The 24,027-nt window shown below is 38.4% G+C and overlaps 3 protein-coding genes across 6 annotated transcripts in view; 2 read left to right on the forward strand and 1 right to left on the reverse strand.

Moving 5' to 3' along the window:
• Positions 1 to 8,377: 8,377 nt before the first annotated feature.
• On the forward strand, positions 8,378 to 9,448 carry LOC131434126 (craniofacial development protein 2-like). The gene has a single exon (XM_058600770.1). It carries the CDS (start codon positions 8,378 to 8,380, stop codon positions 9,446 to 9,448), a length of 1,071 nt encoding a protein of 356 aa, XP_058456753.1.
• Positions 9,449 to 10,283: 835 nt separating this feature from the next.
• Positions 10,284 to 11,094, forward strand: LOC131434127 (uncharacterized). The gene is made up of 2 exons (XM_058600771.1): positions 10,284 to 10,573; positions 10,674 to 11,094. The coding sequence occupies exons 1-2, from the start codon at positions 10,284 to 10,286 to the stop codon at positions 11,092 to 11,094; spliced, it is 711 nt and encodes a 236-aa protein (XP_058456754.1).
• Positions 11,095 to 12,865: 1,771 nt separating this feature from the next.
• Positions 12,866 to 24,027, reverse strand: part of LOC131438753 (la-related protein Larp4B) — an 80,943-nt gene continuing 69,781 nt past the window's right edge. For 3 of the 4 annotated variants that reach the window (XM_058608991.1, XM_058608993.1, XM_058608992.1), the window contains one exon: positions 12,866 to 21,005. In XM_058608991.1, the coding sequence (XP_058464974.1) occupies positions 20,629 to 21,005 (377 nt within the window). In that variant the 3' untranslated portion in view covers positions 12,866 to 20,628. The remainder of the gene's footprint in view (positions 21,006 to 24,027) is intronic. The other variant, XR_009230983.1, reaches the window with a different exon arrangement.

Below are 24,027 nucleotides of genomic sequence, written 5' to 3' on the forward strand. Positions count from 1 at the left end.
GTTTTTGATTTTACTTATCTTTTCACAAAGTATACACATTAGTTTTCCCTTTCTATATTTTTCTATTAATTTGTCGCACATACTAGATCATCAATGTTAACTTCCCTCTCTGAGCAGCCTTGATAGCCGTGTAGTGTCGGTAGCGGTTTCCCAACTGGCTAAGAATAACGCTACGGTCCACTTGTACCGGTGGTATAAGTCCACCAAACAGGTAAGCCGTGTGGCATCCGGCGGAATTATTTTTCACCAAGAATTGATCCACTGGTTTCCTGTTCCATGTCGTAAAAGGCCACAAAAATAGGAACTCCTAAGTCAAGGTGTATTTCCGTGCCGATGGCTGAGCGGCTGCAGGAGGTTAAACATTGCAGTCGTGAACGGAATATCTTGGGTTTTTCCTCAAGGTGGTGTACTATCCCCTCTTTTATGGAACCTAGTCGCTGATGGTTTGTTAAGGAAACTTAATAACCTTGGATTTCCGACTTATGGTTTTGCCGACGATTATCATATATTGATGACCGGTATAAGCATTAACACTCTCTTTGATTTAATGCACCAAGCCCTGCGATCTGTTGAACAATGGTGTTGTCAGGTTGGATTATCTGTAAATCCGGGCAAAACATCAATGGTGCTTTTCACTCATCGTAGGATAATTACAGGAGCTCGTCCGTTGCAGTTCTTTGGTTCAGAGGTCACTGTGGTCGATCAAGTTAAATACGTCGGGGTTATTCTTGACTCAAAACTGAATTGGTCTGCTCACATTGACTTCAGGATTGAAAGAGCTTGCTTGGCTTTCGGCCAATGCAGACGAGCTTTTGGAAAATCATGGGGACTCAAACCCAGATATATTCATTGGATCTACACAACTATTGTTAGACCAATTTTAGCATATGGATGTCTGGTATGGTGGCAGAAAGGAGAAGTCGCGACAGTTCAGTCAAAGCTAAATCATCTCCAAAGGATGGTCCTAATGGCGATGACAGGAGCATTCACGACAACTCCTACTGCTGCTCTGGAGGCGCTACTGTGCATTAAACCACTTCATGTGTTCCTGAAACAAGAAGCATTATCTTGTGCATACCGTCCTAGGGTTACAGAGCTTTGGAACAGTAACCCATTAGATTATGCTACCAGCCACACTCGCTTGTGGTCTCAAATGGTTACGTGGGATGAGTATTTACTCGCTCCTAGTGACCTAACTCTCACATGCAGTTTCGTTGGTCCTGAACCAGCTTTACCACTTTCAACTAGTTGGATAAAGCACAAGATACGTTCTTGGGCTGCATCCAAACATGCCAGCTACTGGCGCAGCTTGCAACTTGCGCTCAGACAAAAGCATTTCTACCAGATTTAAATCTGAAAATGTCAAAGTGTCTACTGCATTTCTCCAAGTTTCATTGAAGTATTCTGGTCAGAGCTCTGACTGGACATTGCAAACTCAATTATCACATGGCTACTATTCAACGTGCTGAGTATTATTCGTGTGATTTGTGTGAATGCGATTATGGTACTTCATATCATCTGATATGTAACTGTCCCGCATTGACGCAGCTACGTATCCGGGTTTTTGGTTCTCCATACATGGTTGGGTCTGTGTATGCGGAGCTAAAATTGAAGGATATTCTCTCGTTTCGTACCCAATGTGGTAAGGAGCTATAGTCAGAAGGGTTCATCGTTCTTCCTGGAGTGAATGAATCCCTTCTGTATTCACCTTAAATAGGGTTTAGCAGATTGTTTGGCATCCTTTGGGGAGTACCGAATTTACTTCTGCTCGTACATACTGCGAGTCGTTCTGCATTCTTCCGGGAGTGCAGAATGGTGTCGCTTTTGTAAGATCTCTAAATCCTCTCGGGGGTTGGAGGTTTTATCAACAGCAGACTGTTCGGGACCTCGTAGAGGTTCAGAATTTCCTTCTGCTTCCACTAAATGTGATCCTCAGCAGATTGTTCAGCATCCCTTAGGGGTGCAGAATTTACTTCTGCTTTTATGTGTTTTTGTGTCGTCAATTTTTCCCATCCTCCTAGTCCAACCCTTACCATTTCCTTTCAATCCTTCCCTCTTATATATCGGGAAAATGATGCTAAAAACAAATTGATGGCAAGGCACAAATCTCCAAATATCAAGGGGAACGTGCCATTTGAGCCAATTTGTTCTGATTCCTGATTCCCCTATATATGCAAAGCGGATAGTTTTTGATTTTACTTATCTTTTCACAAAGTATACACATTAGTTTTCCCTTTCTATTTTTTTCTATTAATTTGTCGCACTTACTAGAGTTGATCGTGTTAACGACCTTGGTGTTGTATTCGATGCAAAACTTACCTTTAATCAGCATCGTTCAGCTTTAATATCTAAGACAACGAAACTTGAAGGATAAAATTCATTAATTTTGTATGGGACCATAAGTATATTTAAATTTTAATTTTTGTTTATTAAATTCGTTTTGGCCTTCTTTTAGCCATCATTTCATTAGAATCGGAATTTTTGAAATTCAGTGTAGCTATCTTAAAGAAATCGTAGTGCGATAAAATTTATGAGTACCTTCCGGGATCGAAAACTGAATACCGATAAAACTGAAATAAGTTTATTTGGTCATCGACTCTCAAAATATGTGAACCCGATAAATTTATGTAAATTGTTTACACTAATCATCTTGTATCTCCAGAACAGCAAGTCGAAGCTGATTAAAAAACAAGCAATTTTTATGCGACCTTAGGGCATATTCAGAAATGAAGGAAGAGGAAAAATGTAGCAAATAAGATCATAGATAGATTGAACCATTTTTTTCTTGATATAACAGATCGGCTGAAAAGTTCGTATCGTTTCTATGAGAGGGCGCCACTAGAATTAAATCCATACCATTTTCAGTTAGTACCAACCTTCAAAAGATACGTGTATAAATTTGACAGCTGTCTGATTATTAGTTTATGAGATATTGCATTTTGAGTGAAGCTACTTTTGTTATTGTGAAAAAAATGGAAAAAAAGGATTTCGTGTGTTGATAAAACACTACTTTTAGATGAAAAAAAGTGCCGCCGATACCAAAAAATGGCTTGATGAGTGTTATCCAGACTCTGCACCGGGCGAAGCAACAATTCGTAAGTGGTTTGCAAAATTTCGTACTGGTCATATGAGCACCGAAGACGATGAACGCAGAGGACGTCCAAAAGAGGCTGTTACCGATGAAAACGTGAAAAAATTCCACAAAATGATTTTCAATGACCGTAAAGTGAAGTTGATCGAGATAGCTGACACCCTAAAGATATCGAAGGAACGTGTTGGACATATTATTCACGAATATTTGGATATGAGAAAGCTTTGTGCAAAATGGGTGCCGCGTGAGCTCACAATCGATCAAAAACAACAACGAATTGATGATTCTGAGCAGTGTTTGGAGCTGTTATAATGGACGAAACATGGCTCCATCACTTCACTCCGGAGTCCAATCGACAGTCAGCTGAGTGGACTGCACGCGATGAACCGAACCCAAAGTGTGGAAAGACTCAACAATCGGCCGGTAAGGTTATGGCGTCTGTATTTTGGGATACGCATGGAATAATTTTCATCAACTACCTTGAAAAAGGAAAAACCATCAACAGTTACTATTATATAGCGTTATTAGAGCGTTTGAAGGACGAAATTAAAAAAAAAAAAACGGCCTCATTCGAAGAAGAAAAAAGTTTTGTTTCATCAAGACAATGCACCGTGTCACAAGTCGATAAAAACCATACTGAAATTGAACGAATTGGGCTTCGAATTGCTCCCTCATCCACCGAATTCTCCAGATTTGGCCCCCAGTGACTTTTTCCTGTTCTCAGACTTCAAGAGAATGCTCGCTGGTAAAAAATTTAGAAGCAATGAAGAGGTAATCGCTGAAACTGAGGCCTATTTTGAGGCAAAGGACAAATCGTACTACAAAAATGGTATCGAAAAGTTGGAAGATCGCTATAATCGCTGTATCGCCTCTGATGGCAATTATGTTGAATAATAAAAACGAATTTTGGCAAAAAAATGTGTGTTTCTATTAAACGATACAATCTTTTCAGCCGAACTGTTAAGGTATAACAGGATTGAATCAACCTAGACATTGCCGATAACATCAACTCAACTTTGGTTGACATGTAATAAATAGTTGGTTTATTTCAACAATAGAATCAGCTAAAACAAATATTTTTTTCATTTGACTAGACAAAAATTTTGATTTAAATCAAACAGAGACCACTGTGATATTGATGGGAAAAATTAGTTCAAAACAATCATATTTTAGTTTGAAATCATCATAAATCAAATTTAAAAATCTACTAACAGTTTTGTTAGTTTAAACATGCTTCATTTCTCTGTGTGATATAGGACTATAATTGAATGCTGTGGTGGTCAAGTAAAGCGAAACGTGCTTCTTCTAGTCAATAGGGCTGTCTCTTCATGTGTTTTCATATGCAGGGTAGTTTAATTGGCAAAACAATTTCCCCGGTTAAGAGTTAGAAACGGGTTCGAGTCCCGTCTCTGTGGTAACATTTTCGCGGCTTTCATTAATACACGGAATACATAAAAACGGAGGTTTGAGCGTATCTTACAAAAAATAATCTTTTCTGTGACTGTTTTATTCCGACAATTAAATTTATGTTCCACTCAGTTATTGTAAAACAGAGAAAAAGTTAATTTTCATTAAGATTTGCGGGAGTGAAATGTTTCTACACCTGACATTTGGAAATTTTCATAAGAAAAAAATCGCATAACTCAGGAAATTCACATTAGAAACTTCATAATTTTTTAGATCTTTAAACTACAAACCACTTAACTTTGCAAATTTACAAGAAAAACTTAAATGGTGGAAAACCGCGTGTATCAGGGTATCAGTTGACTGCTGGAACAACCATTAAAAAGCGTAGAAGGAACAAATAACTATCATGATCGCTAACTGTTACTGTTACATGTTACTTAACGATGATTCATCGTTTAATCATTTAGAATGAATTCTTTGCTTTTTGTTTTGCTTGTTTGCATTTCCTTTTGGCCACCATCGTCGATCGCCGCACGTTCGTCCCTACCGAAAGCATTCAAGTCTCCACCACATACGCGAGGTATATAGGAAAGATCGCCGTAACTTGTTCTGAACTCACACCCCGTAGCAGTATTTATTTTGTCGTATTTTACCACATACGCACATTGAGCGAGGGTTCCCGTCTTGAGATCGAGGTCAGCATTAAACTCTACTTCTGACCGTCTCTGCTTTGAACTCGAGTTTTCGGCACCTGAGCAAACAGAACTCCCAGACTGGAAGATGTGAAACATGACTTTCCAGTTTCAATTTCAGCCCTCTTCTTTAACGAATCTTCGGAGGAACCTGCATTGAACCAGAACAAAGAACAAAATAATTTCACGGTAACATCAAGAAGTCTCGTTTCCTCTGCATCCCGCATATTGTAAACATATAATTATGCAAGGAAAGGTAAAAAGTGATCGCTGAAGAAGAATTTTGTATGGCTTCGGGGAACCTGTTTGTCGGTAAGATTCTGCCGGTTGAAGGGATCTACTGATGACTCATCCGGCGCAAATTCGTTCAATGCTTATAGAAAAAGTTTCACGGCTTTTAACTTAATTTAAAGACATTGAGGTGATATAGTTTGAGGTCCGTGTTTTATGTCCCACTCTGCAAAAATTGATGATTTTGTATTTTAAACAATGGTCACTTTACCTCTTTTAATGAAAGAATCAGCTTATAATAAGCTCCAAGTTACAAATGATTTCAATAGTCAATTGAAAGTTTGATTATGAATAAAATTTGGTTGAATTATTTATGCTCAGTTTTGGACTCATTTGTGCCTTGCAGTTCAAATTGAACATTGCTGCTCAACCTGTTCACTATGCAAACGTAAAGTTCAACTCTATTATAGTAAGAGGTGATATTTATAAACTGAAACATCTTTTAAAAACGGATCGGAATATTTCGATCGAATGTGGAATATAGCATTCTGTTTTTCGATCGAGTGATGTTTTTGTGTGGAAAACTCGATCGAGATAATAATCGAAATACAGAGTAGGTGCAAATGATTATAAAGGGCAGTCCCAACCTTTTCATATCGCTGACCCTTTTGAAATTATAATAGTTCTCCGCGGATCACCATGACTAAACTTAATTTTGTGCACTGGAAATCTATTTACACACTATTTCGAAAATGACCTAGTAGCAACGAAAAATATCACAAAGGTTTGAGAAAACGACAACAGGATCATTATATTGACCGAAGACCATTATTATTTTGAATTTGACACATCACAACAATAATAACACAGACAGAAAAAAATTCGCGGTTCCAGAAAAAAGCCGGGTGTGTATCGTTAGAGACACAACCGAATGACGTGAATACGAAAAGAAAAGGATAGTTCAGTTTATTTGATGTAAAAGAATCTGAATGCTGCACCTGGATATCTAAAACCAAATTTTACAGCCGAATGCTAGAAGTGAATTTACGACCTGAATTCTTAACTTCAATGCTAGATTGTGGAGTTGAATTCTGAACATGATCTCGGGAACTGAATTTTCTGGATTATTAAACATTTTGAATTTTCTGGATATAACACATTTTTTCATTACAACTCAAATCTGTACCAAATCTGATGGTTTAAAGTTGAATTGGCATTGTTCTTATGCATGTACGATGTTTAAAAGTGTCATTGATTTGAACGTAAACGGTAATACGAATTTGACATACTTTCGAAGGTATCGCATGTGGCCGTTCACAAGAATGAGGGTTATAATCAAGCCGAGTTGTAATTTTAGCTTTGAGTAAAGTGTATATTTATTTTATCCTTTTTTGGACGGAACTGGATTGTATGTCTATATTGATGATTATAAAGAAAATTATACATGAGAAATAAGTAATGGAAATAAATTGAAATCATTGAAAAATAGAAATAAAGGATTAGCATAATTAAAAGTTGGAAATTGCCGATAGAAATGATGATTCCAATATTTTATAAATCAAATGTCATCAAAACTTTCAGCATTTAGAGTTTCTGTAAGAATTTCTCGCAGATTGACAGAACCCCGAACAAACGTCCATCATTATAGAAACTGCTGCAGGTGTAAGCCATCCCGAAAATAACAGACCTCTTCCCAAGGCTGATTCGGTAGAGCGTCAAGGTCGTGAATCCCGAATTAATCCAAAATTTTAACAATTCTCTAATAAAAGCAGCATTGGAGGAGTAAAAAATGAAACCAAGCGTAAAGACTCAAAAAATCCAGAAGGGGAGTTTTTTCACGTACTTACATAATAAAAATGATGCATGCAGACTGGAAATTGATTTAACTATATATTTAGTTGGAAGTCAACTAATATTTTTGTTTGATCGGATCACATTTATTTTCAAAATTAACCGAAACGCATGATTAAAACTGGCATACAATATTGTTGTGAAGTTGTGATATTAAATTCAAACTAATATATTTTCAAAGTCACTTGATTATAGTTAATATAACTACAGGTTTGGAACCAAAATAGTTTCCGATAAAAACAAACATATATGAGGTTAATTCAACTATGAATGTCGGTTATTATTAGACTTCAATTTATTCTTAAAATTTTTCGTGTGTACTACACTCCATTTTATGTTTTGTGTGTGTGTAATATTTCATTATGGCGTCTGACATCGAGTACATTCGAGTGGAGTGCCTGGATGAATTTCATCCCGCTGATAATAATAGTACTTGGTCCTGACCTTTAGTCAGTTGATGACAATTTGCAGGGGTGGCCAGGATGCAAGCAACCAAGCGGGTCAACAGGTTGCGGATAGTGGAACGGCTTCCAGATATGGAGGCTAACTGCAATAGCAGTCCCGGGCAAGCAGCGGGGGAGGGATAGCATGTGACGGTTTCATGCAGCTGGCAACTGTAGAAGCATCCCGAAATGTCACAAGCATCCGTACACCCCCTTGACAAGGGGAGTAGACGCCGCCTTAAAAGCGTCAGCTTATCGAAACCCCCTTGCAATGCGAACGTCTGTTTCCCACGTTAGGGACGGCTGGTATCCAGCGGCTGAATAAGAAATACTATTCCTCGGAAGCTATATCTAAGATGGGAGCCCCATCCCAAGGATAGGGGACCTTAGGCTAACCACCTACTGTCTCCGAAAATCAAGAATTGTTACAGAAACCAATAGAGAAAGATTACGAACTGATTCAACGGCAACGACTTTTAGCGCAAAACAACGGACAAGAATTGGAACATGGAATGTACTAACGCTAGCCCAACAGGGTAAATTGGCACAACTTGTCAGTGAGGCTCGACGCATGAAGCTCGAAATCCTGGGACTAAGTGAAGCCCGTTGGTCAAACTTGTGAGAACACAAGCTACCGTCGGGACAGGTACTACGAGGTGAAAATGCTCCCCATCACCGTGGAGTTTGGAGGTTTCCTACTTAGCGCCCAAGCAAATGCGGCGCACATCAAGTGGGAACTTATCAAAGAGAGAATAATCGTTGCCAGATTTAGAACGCGGGTCCGGAACCTAACCATAATCCAATGTTATGCGCCAACCGATGCTGCCGAGCTACTATATAAGGAGAATTTTTACAGTAAACTGGATGCCGTCGTGGATAAAATTCCAAAGGGTGAGATCAAGATCTACACCGGTGACTTCAATGCGAAGATCGGCTCCGACAACGTAGACTATGAGCGTGTCATGGGGCGCCATGGTCTTGGAGATATGAGCGACATCGGTGAGCTGTTTGCAGAATTTTGTGGCAATTACGACATGGTGGTCGGGGGCTCGCACTTCCCTCATCGCCCAACGCATAAAGCCACGTGGGTTTCCCGCGATGGACATACTGAAAATCAAATCGACCATATCTGCATCAGCCGGAAATGGAGATGGAGCCTTCTTGACGTCCGGAATAAACGCAGTGCCGACATCGCGTCTGACCACCACCTTCTCATCGGAGAGATTCGCCTACGTATTGCGCGGGTCATGCGACAGGAGGAGAGGCTCGGGCGACGATTCAACACACGCCGATTAGAAGACCCAGCAGTTAAGAGGTCATTCGTGGAAGAACTGAAGACAAGAGCTGCGGGTATTCCTGAAGGTGGCAGCGTAGAGGAACAGTTTATGGCGTTCAAGAATGCCTTTACAGAGACCTGCCAAAACAACCTGGGTGAACTGCGCGCCCGGAGGAAGGAATGGATTACGGATGATACCTGGCAAAAAATCGAAGAACGGAGAGACGCAAAAGCCGCGATAGATCGAGCGAGAACCAGAGAAGCGAAGCGCCAAGCCCGCCAAAAGTATTCGGCCCTCTCAAAGGAAGTAAAGCGCTCGTGTAGGCGGGATAAGCGAGCGTGGGTGGACTCCCTGGCCGATGAAGGTGAGAAGGCCGCAACAACCGGCGATATCCGTCTCCTCCATGATATCTCACGACGCGGACGTGGTTGGTCAGCTGCTAACCTACCCCATTGACCAGTTAAAACGTTGGTTGGAACACTTCGAACAACTTCCTAAAGTTTCGACGGTCAATCAGCCATCAACATCTCGGCATGAGCCGCCAAGAGTGCGACGCATCTCTCGTGTCAGCTCCGAGGCCATCTTTACCGGAGATCAAAGCCGCCATCCAAAGCATGAAATCCAACAAGACTCCTGGGGTCGATCGCATATCAGCGGATATGCTCAAAGCTGACCCCACGCTATCTGCTCAAATGTTGCATCAACTATTTCGAAATATCTGCGACACCGCGACATTCCCGGTCGACTGGACGCGTCTTAGTGAAGGTCCCGAAGAAGGGGGACTCAACTGTATGCGACAATTGGAGAGGTATCATGTTACTTTGTATTGTTCTCCAAGTTCTGTGTAAAGTTATCCTCAACCGGATACAGCAGAAGATCGATGTGACTCTCCGACGGCAGCAGGCAGCATTCCGTGCCGGAAGATGCTGTGTGGACCATATTGTTACGCTTTGTATTATTCTGGAGCAGGTCAATGAATTTCAAGAGTCCCTTTACTTGGTCTTCATTGACTACAAAAAAGCCTTCGACCGACTCAATCACGAAAGCCTGTGGGGCGCTCTAAGGCGCAAGGGAATGCCAAATAAAATCGTCAACCTCGTCGAAGCGCAGTATGAGGCTTTCACGTGTAGAGTACTGCATAATGGAGCCTTGTCTGATCCTATTCGGGTAGTCGCTGGAGTGATGCATGGATGTATTCTATCACCGATACTGTTCCTCATCGTGAGATGAGATAATAGTTGGTGCCATTGACCGTGTACAAAACCGTGGGCTGCTTTGGCAGCCTATCACTATGGAGCATCTCAACGACCTTGATTTGGCAGATGACGTTGTTCTAGCATCGCAACGGTGCTCTGGCATGCAGAGTAAGCTCAACGATCTCGTCGAGCGCTCCTCAGCGGCGGGTCTCAACATCAACGTCAGCAAGACTAAATCGTTGGATGTCAACGCGGCCAATCCATCCAACTTTACGGTAGCTGGTCAGGTAATGGATAAAGTTGAAAGCTATCAATATCTTGGCAGTCAGATAGCGTCAGACGGTGGGACCAAGAGCGACATAGGCGCGCGGATTAAGAAAGCAAGGTGCGAGTCTACGAAATATCTGGAGATCAAATCAGATTCGTCTACGCACGAAGATCCGAATTTTCAACACAAACGTGAAATCTGTACTGTTGTACGCCAGCGAAACCTGGGGTATATCAGCTGAAAGCACGCTTAAGTTGCAGGTGTTCATCAACCGATGTCTGCGGTACATAATTCGTACCTGGTGGCCTGACAATTGGATTTCGAATGCCGAGCTCCATCGTCGTTGTCATCAAAAGCCGATATTGACTGAAATTCGGGAACGTAAGTGGCGATCGGTCGGACACTCACTTCGAAAAAGCGGAAAGGAAATCTGCAAGCAAACGCTGGACTGGAATCCAGCTGGACATCGCAGCAGAGGAAGACCTAGGGGCTCATGGCGGCGGAGCCGAAACAAGAAATTTAAGCGAGTCGAACAGAATTTGACCTGGGCTCAGGTCAAGGTGAAGGCAAACAATCGCCCAGGGTGGAAATCTTTCTCGTTGGCCCTTTACACCACTGCCGGTGCGCAGGACACATAAGTAAGTAAGATGATAATAGTAGACCTCATGTCGTTCCACTAGCTGCGAATCTGCGTAAACTTCAGTAAGCACGAGGTTCACTTGTTTCGATGAATTTTGTCCATCGGAAACGAGCTGTCCTCTACTGATTTTTAGTCACCTACGCCGATTCCATGAACCGGTCGAAGTATATATCTGCACAGTGTACAACTGTAGCAGAAGATTCAAGGTATTAATTCCTTCGTCACTACATCGCTACATCGAAGCTCTTGGCACAAATAGACATTTTAAAGAACAGTAAGCAGATGAATATGTGCTGAAGTTTATTTATTGAATAAATTTTCAAAAAAAAATTAAATTTGTTTTTCAAAGAAAAAAGAAATTAACTTTGACTAAAATATTTTATTTTCAACTAAATCGCTGTTTCATTCAGTAATCTATAACCATTTGTTTTTGCAAGAATATTTTCAAATCAACTGTATTAAATTTTCGAAAATTTATTTTTCAAATTAGAGACTGTTGATTTGTTGGTTGATTCAACATAGATATTCTGGTAGTATCAATCAGTCATCTTTGTTAGATTCACCCATGTTATTTGGTTGAATCGATCAGTACGTATCGTAAGCAATGAAACAATATAGAATTATGTTTGATTTTACATGAAATTTATAAATGGCAGATTTTTTTCTCCGCGTTTTATTGTCAATAACTATTTTCCTGAATTTCATACAGGAATGAAAAAAATCAAGCATGTGCTCAAAAGGTGTATCTTCATGACAGAGCAAAGCGTTTATCAAAATGTCTAACCAGAAAGAGAACAGAATTTCGAACACAAACCATCAAAGCTGTCAACACTACTTACACGTTCTATGTTAATTATATTATTCATTTCTTAGTAAACGAAACCGTCACACTTGTATAAACAAATTAGAACGATTCTAAACCGAACAGAAGTAATACGTACGCAAACCGATCGAGTAATGTTCGAAAATTGAACACCTCGAACAAATGATATTCGAGTTCACACCCAACTCGAACAATTGATCGGAATATTTCGAATTGATATTTTTATCGACTATTTTGAGAAAGGAAAAACAATCAACAGCGAAAATTACATGACGTTATTAGATTGTTTGAATTCAAAAATCAAGGAAAAGCGAACTCATATCATATATCGAAGGAAAACCCAATGTTGCACCAAGACAATGCACCGATTCACCAGTCGAGGCCAACGATGATTAAATTGAAGTTGAACGAATTTTACTTCGAATTGCTTCCTCATCCACCGTATAGTTCAGATCTGGCCCCCTGTGACTACTGGCTCTTCGCTGATCTTAAAAAGATTTTGAGACAAAAAAAAACAAATCCTTATAGAAGAACGACATCGAGAAGCAAGAGAAGTGTTGGAATGATTCTATTGCTCTTAAAGGAGATTACAATGATGAATAAATTGATTTTTGGCAAAAAGGTGTTTTTCACGACTTATTCTGAATAACGACGTATTGATTTTTCGATCGAATCCTAGCTACCTTTAATTTTGCTAGCGTTATTGGGAATACAAATGAAATACGATCGTAAAAACAATACGTCGTTATTCAGAATAAGGGTGATTGAGTGATGTGTTATTAATTAATATTCATAGACAGAGCTGTGCCATTGCCGATAGGGGCTACTTGGAGAATCGCTACATGGGATTGATTACTGAAAAGCGATACTAGTGGTATTACCATTCTAATATACTTTGAAAGGAGGACGAAAAGGGCGTTCCGGATCAGCATTGACAATAACCGTGTTTTGTTGTCTGTGGTCTCTTTTTGTTGCTTTTTTGCGTCTTATATTTTTCTATATTTTTTGGATTTTTTCATTTTTTATTTTTATTTAGTTTCACTTTACAACAAGGTTTGTGTATTCAATCAATAGGTTTCTTTGTTTTTTTTTTTCATTTACGCTTATCTTTTAGTTTAATTAATATACTTTTTGATTTACTTTAATTAAATTTTAAAGATAAGTGTGTGTCTCATATTTCTCAATTTCTCGATGCTTACGTGCATGTTTCTATGCAAACGCTTTAACCATTTTCCTTCCACGCCCTACTAGGTTCACTAGTATTTAGTTTCAATCAACTTTGAATTTACAATTATTATATCTTAATATACACTTTCATATATCTTTTAGTCATTATGTAGATATCTTTTTTTAAATATTACTTTACATAGCTAACCTACTATTGATTACAGTGTGTATTTTCACATGTTATTTACCAATAAGATAATTATCCCACATTTGTTATTCCTCAAAATCTCGCCCCAACAACGGATCCGAATGCAAAACACCCGAACAGTTCGTTTCGTTTTCGGATGTTTGCTTCCGCAAACGTCTATAATTCTTTCGTTTATAACTCCTAGCAAAATAAAAACAAACAAATTAATGTCTTCCTTAAAAATAGTTAGCAATTGGTAATTTTTCCTTTATTTAGTTTCCCTACATCCACTTGCTAGCAGCAAACTTCCTTGCGCACACCTCACAATAAATGGGGTTTCCGGTCCGGCGTTTCATTCTTCTATGAAAAATTGGCCCAACATGAAACTCTGCCGAGTTAGTTCACCTCATCGCCTTCGCTAGTAAAAGAGATTGCTTTCCTGTGTTTCCCAGCCCATTTTTACTTTAAATAATAAACAGTTTGCTGCTTCTTGACGCACATGATTGAAAAAAAAACAAAACGAATTAATCAACGCTCATTTCCTAAACATTACTGGTTTCTCTGTCTCTTATACGATTTTTTTTCCTTCTAGTTTTGCATTGGCAGTACATTCTGGGATTTTTGCTCCTACTTTTCACCGTCGCTCTCTTCAATTGCATACCTTTCGGAAATCGGAGAAGGAAACGAGTTTCTTCGTTGAATGATAAGTAATTATAATATTTAAATTGAGAATATGGTATTCGTACGTTTGATTCAAATAATTTGATAAAAATGTATGAAATCGGGATCGCTAATAAGTAATTGAGAAAGCTGATTCCACAAGACTAGGCATTTTCCGGTTTTCCACATACACTTTTAACTATCCATCGAACAAAAATAACTAAGAGAAAATAAACAGTGCATCAAAGTTCTATATAAACAGGCGTACATTTATAAAAACGATTCTGTGCAACATTCTAATTTATGCGAGAATATTATTAAACGTTTGACGTTTACGATTTTATTTGTTTTTTTTTGTTATAATCGAAAGTGAGATACGCGTTCCAGATAATCATATTTTCAGCAGAGTTTTTTTTAGTCCCGCAAGTCGCTCTTCTATTTCAAACATCTAGTACACTTGTTTGTATAAAACTTTGTCTTGTCGATCGATGTAATCTAAAAGAAAAAAAAAATATTGAAAACCAAATATTTGATCTCCTCAAATTTAGTTGCGTTCAGAAAAAAAATCGGGAGATCGTAATCACTTAATAATACTCCTCCTTCTTAGCCACTTCTCGGTTTCAACATATTTTACGATTTTCCGCTGCAATTTTTGGAATCTACGCTTCTCCTGAAATTTATTAATTTATTACTCCTACTATATTCCTATGTTTTGTCGTTTCGTTTTGTTGTGTATAGATTTAATCGTTTAGATTTTTTTACATTTAATTTCATTATATATATATAACAACTAGAGCTTTTCCATATCCTCATTTGCTTTCTTCGCTTTACCACTGGTTTTGCTATTATTCAATTGTTCGTAAATTGAGTTATCCTAACAATTCGTCGTGAAAACAAATAAACAGGATGTGCTCCACGCATTTATCCTTGTTCAAATTTTACATTCAGCCTTGTTCCTGTATCAAACTGAGCCACGACGATAGGTGATAGAAGTACGCACACGTTTACAAAATCAGTCAGTCCGTTGAGTGTCGAAGCGCATGGTCTGATAGTTATTGTTTCGGTCAAAACAATCGAGTGAAGGTGATATCAACATCTATCATATCACTCAATATGTCGTGTGACTGACGCACAGATGGCGCTATCATTGTCAAATCCATATGAATTTTAATGAAGTATACACGCTTATAAAAAAGGTACTCAGAGTTTGAGTACTAGTTACTCAATTTCAATTGTAAGTCATACTCTAAATATGATGTTAGAATTCGTTTTTTAAGCTCTAAATATAATGAAAGAACTTTTTTTCAGGTTACATTTCTAGAGTCGAATCTGAAAGACGTGATAACCATTTGCAGCAACAGGTGCCATTGTTTTCTGTTAGTGGGATCGTGTACTTTTATTTCGCTGTTTAAATTTGAAAAAACGAAACTACAAAAAATATCGGAAGAAGTAGACACCGGAACAGCAAGGAAATTACAATGTAATTATTTAAATGCTATCTTGTTTTCGGAGAACAAGTTCCGACTTGTTTCAGAATGGGATTATCTCGAGTGTATCGTATATAAATTGATCGCTCATAGTCGTCGAGCAACTGTAAATAAACCGTTACAAACATGACTTGCGTGCGTTACCGTAACGATCAAAAGTAAGTGTTATCACACAAAATACAATGACAACCATACTTTGAACCATACCATAAATACTAAATATGAGAATACATTAGGAAAATCTGCATCTTCTGTCTTAAATAGAGTAAAGTATATATCAATACTTTACTTTCAATAGTAAACGAAATAATGAATAAATATAATAGGCTAAATTCAAGTATTAAAGATCTGAAGACAGAGGGCCACGTGTTGAGTTTTAAATCGACCACGTGGCTCACTCAATTCCCTTTGCGCATCGTATTTCTCTTGTACTCTCTCGTATATGAGCAAACTGTACCGGGTTGCCAGCATACATTGTATTATTTTGATGAGAAGTTTTATCACATTACATGGATTCCAATGAACAATGAAAAAATATTCAACTTTCACAAAGATTGAATGTATGTGTGTTTGGCAGCCTTGTCGAGCCAATTTTATTTCTCTCTCCTTTCTCAGAATGCTATCAGGAAACCAAAGCGAAAAAAAAAATGGTGGATGCATTGAAACTGACTTTGTTTCACAGAAAAATACAAGACTTTATTTTTATCGCGATAACATATATGTTTTTATGTACTAATCGCATCTAAACTAAATTATCTAGACTTTGTCACGGTAGATTTATGATACAAGCCTTCAAAGCCGAGATATTCGATGAACAAGCAGAGGTATGCATTTCCGAGCGTTCTAATTTTCAGCAGTTCTTCAGTCAGAAAAAAATACAACACGACCGCTAAACTCAATGAATCATTCTGAAAATTTCACAAAATATTCTCAACTTAATTTCGAAGACAGTGTCAGGTGGGTTTTTCTATATTCTGCACCGTTTCCAAGAAAATTTAATTTGAAACGGGAAAATAGCAAAAAACCTACCACTTTACGGTACTGTCCTCAGCCCTTAAGCCTCAATTACACAATTTTTGTTATGTATTTATATACAAAAAATTCATAAATAGAACCATTTTTGTTATATATGAATATAATATACCAATAATTTGATTAACTAAGGAGTTATGTGCCGCGTTTCAGAGCGGTCTTGGGCCATATTTACAAGTAATAAATCAAATTTTTTGCGTCGATATGTGACAATGGATGAAACATGGATCCATCACTTCACTCCGGAATCAAAACGATCATCATCTGAGAGGACTGTAGCCGGTGAACAACGTCCAAAGCATCTAATGGCACAGCAATCAGTCAGGAATATATGCAGTATTTTGGGAGACACATAGTATAATCTTTATCGACTATCTTGTGAAAAAAAAAACAATCAATAGCGAATAGCGTTGCTAGATCGTTTGAAGTCAAAAAATCAAGGAAAGACGGCCTCAGAAGTCGCAGGAAAACTGTTTCACTAAGACAATACACCGATTCAATAGTCGATGACAACGATGGTTAAATTTAACGTAATCACCCACCATGTAGTCCAGATTTGGCCCCAAATGACTACTGGCTCTTCGCTGATTCCAAAAACTACTGACCGGTAAGAATTTTTGAGACAAAAAACAAATCATTCTACAAGAACAGCATCGAAAAGTAAAAGAAGCGTTGAAATGATTCATGAATAAAATCGATTTTTGGCAAAAAAAGTTAGTTAGTCACACGACTTGAGTTTAAAGGCGCTGAACTCTCTAGTTCCGATTCTTATAACTCTTGAAATAGGAACTGAATCAGTTTCTAACCTAACTGCTATTAAACAGTATGTTTGAAGCCAGGCTTTAAACTAAAAATCGGTATCGATTATGATGGTGTCTGTCTTTTTGACACTCAGGAGGTCGTTTGGCTTGAATCCATTAAACAGAACATTCATCCCTATTCTGTACTTCGGTCGAATTGGAATATTTCGATCGAATGTGAATCGAGCTCGATCGATACACAGAAAGCGAAATCTCGCATTCAATCGGAATAATCCGATGCGATCGAAATACAGAATAGGGAGATTATTTAATATAAGAGTTGATCGAAATAAAGACCAATAAATTTTTTTATTATAAAATCTGTAAAATCACAATTTTTTGTTTTTATTTGATGCATTTTTTTTGTACTTGTGTGGAGAAGTACAAACAAAAATTCGCCTTTTTATATGGATATGGTTAATAAACTTGGACATATGGATATGGATTGAATAGCATGGAACCTTAACGAGAATATTCTGTATCGAACAAAATGAATAAGAAAGATTACTTTCGATCAAAATGTGTCGAATCGTTACGTTGTGACGACGGTCTTAGCAAAATGTACAGTGAGGATATCATCATTTTTTTCTGCATATTAACTAAAAAATGGTTGCGCAGGAAATAGTATTGGGCATTGAATGAGTTCCTCCAAGGCTACTATCTAGATTATCTGATATTCTTACTGTTCTGTAACGATATTTATTTTTCCTTGAGGATTCTAGGCAAACGATACTCCAAATATCTACTACATTATTCTCGATGGGTTTTGAGCTTTGTTCTAATTCGAGATTTCCATAAAAATCAATCGATCGAACTACGGAATGGAAATTGCCAATTCGATCGAAATACAGAATCGAGGTGTTCATAGAATGCTGGCGTACACTGGGTGCTGTCGCCTTTTGAGTCAGTAATAGAATGAGAGGGTGCGAATTAGGTTTCAACTCATTTGAAATGCGAAATTAATAAAAAAAATAGGTCAAGTATTTCGGTTCAAGTGTATTAAAAAAACCTTTAATTTGTTTGAATAAAAACCGTCTATAACATTGTTTGTATTATTCATGGATTAGCATTTTTTATAAGAGTAACTGTTTGAGTATAAATAATCTTTCATGTAGGACCGTCTATAGGAAAAATATTCCGATGTGTGCATTATCACACTATATCCCAAAGGGTGTAATTCGCTGGTTACGAAGGCTGAAGGTATCGATACGATTGGTAAGAAATAGGACATTGGATGCAAACTGGAGTATTGGTAAGACCGGAGAATGGTAATTATTTAAACAAAACTAAAGCACATAAACTAAATACGGGTAGATTAATTGCCATTTTCAAGAAATTGAATGTATTTCTGTAATGTATGAAATCCATTTGATGTAAACATTGCTTTAGGGCGGGGCTGGTCGATGGAACGATCCCTGATAGATGAAAAAATTGTTTCTTTTGTTGTTTATGTTTTTTGAATATTAAATGATGTAGAATTTACCACCAAACCACCCAACTTCTAAGTAGTGTCGTTGTTTGTCCATTGAATCTTGGTAATCGTTGCGTACAACTGTAATTCGTGGCTCATACAAAATTCCAATTACTCGCATTGTATCGATTTTCCCAAATTTAAATATCCCTTTTTCTAGTTGGTTTTTCGCTCCAGTGAACGAAAATTAATTTGTTATTCTAATAAATTACCACGTTTATTTTATTATTATTATTTTCTTATCTCGCAACACTCAGTATGTGGGTTCAAAGCTAAAAACAAAAGTTCCATAATAGATTATTTCACTCAGTTCTTACACGCAACGCATACACTCACACATCCTTCGAACTCATACACGCAGTTTTAGTTGATATTGTTTGCATCGTACACGCGCACATCGATAAAAGCACATTTGCTAAAGCCCGCGACGCACGCGTATCCGTCAGTATAAAACGAAATTAATTGGTTCGTATGCACGAATCCTACACCGCAGTTCAGAATTACGGTCATTTAAAAATATAAGTATAACTAGTAACAAATAACAAAAAGTAAGACGTTCAAGGAAAAGGGGTAGGATTTTACTTTTACTTGCTCTTCTTCATTTTCACTGTATGCAACGTTTTCTTTTCTCGTGTGTTCTCGATAACGTCTAAATAAATCAGTTAAAAATAAAATATAGATATATAGAAAAACAAACAAAAGACTAAATAGAGGTTTTTTTGTTTCCTTTTTTTGCAGATATAAACAATAGAAGACTAGGTTGTTTTTTTAGTTATATTTTTTTCTAATATTTAAGTTCAAAGTAACGATAACATGTTTGGTTTTAATTTTGAAAACAAACTTGGGCGAACCTCGGTTGAAAAGAATGACAGGGATTTGATGATGATGCTGAACTTTCGGCAGTAGACAGAAGTGAGATAGACCCACTGCCAGCAATGTAATCATTACAGTTTATAAGTAATAGTATAGTCGATCGGTTGCCTCCTAGAATGGTCGTTATTGAGCAATCATTGGTGAGAGCTTAAACAGATTTGCGCCAGCAAATGTTTTATTATAGTATTATTTCGTATTTCAGTTTAGCTAAATTCAATATACCAAACACTTGCCGGTGGTTGTAATGATGAAAGCTTGAATATCGCAAATCTATTTATGGCTAACACTCACATACAGCATCTTGAAAGAAGTCCAAATGTTGCAAGCAGGCAAAGGACACTAAAAATAGGGCAAATATCACGACACTAACATGGTATCTTACGCCGTATATACACAAACAAAACCGGACCAACAAGCTTTCAACTAATAGATTATACATTTGCAGTTATTTTTCTCTCGTTTTTATCCGAACGCATCCTTCGCCAATAAACAATGGAAATTCCTTCTTTCCTGTAATCTACACCTAAAAATTGTCATAATAATGAATAAAGTAAACCACGAATCAAGTCGCAATCGTTACCATCGCTTGTTCGTATGGCTCTCGGACCCAAACTGTTCCAGCTGTCCGACAGTGCTTGCATGAGATCGCTAACTCTAACCGTAGTAATAGTAATAGTTGTAGTATTAATAATAGTAATAGTAACAAATCACTTTCAAGGAAAATTTCCCATTTCCTCTACCGATCAAATTCACTCTTTCTGAAACCCATTTATCCGTGGGAAAATCCAGTATTGTTTCCGCTAATAAATGATTGAAACTTGTCTTCTTCCAAACACAGTTCGTCTGACTTAACACAAAAAAAATAACAAAAGTTCTGAATATCTCTCTGCCAGCTTACAAAGTGCTGCCGTGTTAGTACACACGAAGCAAAACTTGCAACACGACTGATAACCACCACATTTCGCTTTCGTTGCACTACAAACCTCGCAAACAATGAAACAACGCGGGCTTTTAAATCCAAATTAAGCGTCATCATTTGGGACTGCGCGGTCCCTGCTGTGGCTGGACGTAATCCTTCAACTGATGTGGCCTTGCTGTTCTGCCACTACCGGCGCTGGGAGCCTTCAGGCTGTTGTTACTGCCGTAGTTGTTATTGTTGTTAGTGTCTCCTCGGTGACCGGCACCTGCGGAGGAAGCTACTGTAATTCCCGCTCCACTAGCAGATACGACAGCAGCAACAGTTGAGGATCCACCGGTGACCCCACCAACGGCAGAAGTGGTTGCAGATTGAGTGGTTCCAAGTGTACCACCGCCAGTACCGGTGGTCCCACCGGTCGCCGAACGGTAGTCTTTGGTGCCACGAGAGCTGGCAGAGTTGCTGACGTTGCTGCCACTGCTATAGCGAGTATCTGCAAAAAAATGGACAGAGTATTCGGTCAACATTGTGTTATTAGTAGATAAAAAAAAGACCTAGTCTTAAACCGGTTACATAAATGCGTGATTTGTGAAGAACAACGTCGAATGGATCTTGAAAATGTCGATGATTTCCTTGTCGCGAGAGTGACAAGCAACGTGACAAAAACACGGATAATTTTCATTTGAGGTGTTCCAAACGACTGTATGACATATCTATTCGCAGAACACTTGCTTGAGAATTAAGTGGAATATCGAAGTACTGTCAATGTTATGTGAAAAATCTGTTCTAATCCACTTTTTTATGTCATGATGCCGGAACTGCCGATCTCTCAACTTCATCGGCCGCCCGTGTGTTGCTACTCCGTTATTGATCTGGACCAATTGAGATTGCAAAATGATTTTTTGAAGTAACATGTTTGGGAATAACACATTGTTTCACACTGTGCAAACTGTATTGAACCATGCATGCTGATCAATACCGACGCCGGCCACGTCCGAATGCAGATCTACTTGGGAGGGAAAGGATTGTCAGTTCGATGCATGTTGCTACTAAGAACCGAGGAATCCTCTGCATTCCCACATGCATCACAGGAGAGGATACTTTATTAGTAAATGTTTTAATAATGTTATCATGTGTTTATTGCTCTGGGTAGCCGGCTACCAAGAATGTTTTAAAGTATTATCGTTTTATGTGTTACTTTGTGCTGGCAATATAATGCACGAAACAGTCAATCTCCGAAATTGACAAAACTCCGGACAGCCGGCTGTCGAGTATGCAGTCACTCGTTTATGCATCTACCTTTCGCGTTTTTTTTAGTCATGCAAAAAAACACATTCGGATTGATAAAAAAAAAAAGGTATCATCTCACTGCTAGGTGGATTAAGCACGTTTTTATAAATGAAACTACGTGATACAAAATAAACGAGCGAATAGGATTTAGACAAAAAAGTTGATTCATTGCATTGAAATATTCTAAACAGTTATTATAAAATCATTTTAAATCACCAAACAAAGATCAACAGATTTCACACGCGTCTTGATTCTTTATTATTTCCGCATTATTATTTTAATTATTTATTAAAATTATTAATTGGTTATATTAGTTGATCTGGGCAGCCGGCTACCGAGAAAAATATTAATTTACTGTTTGAAATATTAATATCAAGTGTTTTACCTATTTTTTACTATGTATTCAATATACCGATACATGTCATCTCTGTTATTAACTTTGTAATATAAACGGATTTGCGCAATGGTTGATTTTTATCATTCATTTTATAATCCTGAAAGACAATCAATAACATGGAAGAAGAAATCATTCCTAATAAAACTTTTCTACGAAGCTAGACGGAAATTGATAGGTTGAATAAAGAGATGATTTAGTAAAATAGAGTAATCAGAAGTAAAACATTGAAAATATCTGATAACTGAAAGGAAAAAGAAACTCCTGCAATTGTCGCCTTTTACGACATGGAAGCAGGAACCCAGTGGATCTATTCTTGGTTCATTTTTTTTCCGCCGGATTCCACACGGCATCTAGGCTGGTACAGTCCGGAGAGAGCTAATAGGTACTATCAATCTCCTAGTGGACCCCAGCCCCCGATCTCTCAACTTCATTGGGAGCACCCGCATACTCGCCGATCGACTGAAGGACCGTGGGTTCGGCATCGCAATGCTGCAGGAAGTGTGTTGGACAGGATCTAAGGAGCGAACGTTTAGAGGTGCTCATACCATTTACCAGAGCACGCGAGCTGGGAATGGCTTTGGTTGAAATGCAGAGGCGCTTGATCGCTTGGTGGTCGATCGACGAAAGAATGTGCAGGTTAAGGATCTAGGGCCGTTTCTTCAACTTTAGCATAATCAACGTGCACAGCCCTTACTCCGGAAGCACTGATGATGACAAGAACGCATTCTACGCGCAGCTCGAGCGCGAGTATCACTGTTGTCTAAGTTACGACCTCAAGATCATCATAAGAAATCTAGGAAAGCCGTTCAGGTAGGCCAGGAGGAGGAATTTAGACCGACGATTGGTAAGTTTAGCACCCACCGGCTGACAAACGAAAACGGCCTACGACTTATTGACTTATTGGCCATTCGTACCTTCTTCCAACACAGCCTCCCTTATCGTTACACATACGAGGTCTGTTCAAAAAGTACCCGGAATTCTCATTTTTCTAAAAAAATATTTATTTATTCGTCTACATCAGGGGTTCCCAAAGTGGTCGATATAGACCCCTTGGGGTCGATATCCTTTTTGCGGGGGTCGACGTAAACGAAAACTGACTATGGGGGTCGACGAGGTCTAGAAATCGACCCCCTATTGCTTGACATAAGTTGTGTTTATTTTTAACTATTTTACATCAATATTTAAAAAGCAGGAAATTGAATTTTCAAAGAAATTTGTTGATGGGGGTCTGAGGCCTAAGTTAAATTTAGTGAAGGGGTCCATGACCCAAAATAGTTTGGGAACCCCTGGTCTACATCTATATGGTCCCCTTCAAAGTAATCCCCCCTAGATATAATACACTTATGCCAACGTTTTTTCCAGTCTTCGAAACACCCCTGATAGTCACGTTTTGTAATGCTCTGTAGCACTCTCAGCGATTCTGCCTTTATCTCTTCAATCGATGAAAAACGCTGTTCTTTCGTGGGTCTCTTCAACTTTGGGAACAGGAAAAAATCACACGGAGCGATATCTGGTGAATAAGGAGGTTGGGGCATGATTAAAGTCTTGTTTTTAGCCAAAAAATCACGAATAAGCAGAAGCAGTTTTGGAACGAATTTTGCTGCCACTCGTTTCATGCCCAAAACATTTGAAAAAATATGATGGCATGAGCCAACTTCATCAGCAACTTCTCTAATAGTGATTCGGCGATCATCCATAATCATTTTTTCCACTTTTCCCACATTTTCATCGATTATTGACGTGCTAGGTCGACCGGAGCGTTCGTCGTCTTCAACGTCTTCGCGGCCATCTTGGAAACGCTTATACCACTCGTAAACACTTGTTTTTT

Source organism: Malaya genurostris, chromosome 3, assembly GCF_030247185.1.
Source record: "Malaya genurostris strain Urasoe2022 chromosome 3, Malgen_1.1, whole genome shotgun sequence".
In the NCBI taxonomy this organism is placed as follows: Eukaryota; Metazoa; Arthropoda; class Insecta; order Diptera; family Culicidae; genus Malaya; species Malaya genurostris.

What these genes read in the sequence shown, in the direction of transcription:
- LOC131434126 (XM_058600770.1), top strand. Translation starts at nt 8,378, where the DNA reads ATGCTCCCCATCACCGTGGAGTTTGGAGGTTTCCTACTTAGCGCCCAA.
- LOC131434127 (XM_058600771.1), top strand. Translation starts at nt 10,284, where the DNA reads ATGGAGCATCTCAACGACCTTGATTTGGCAGATGACGTTGTTCTAGCA. An exon ending in GCGCGGATTAAGAAAGCAAG is followed by an intron (nt 10,574 to 10,673) that starts GTGCGAGTCTAC and finishes GTTGTACGCCAG; the next exon opens with CGAAACCTGGGGTATATCAG.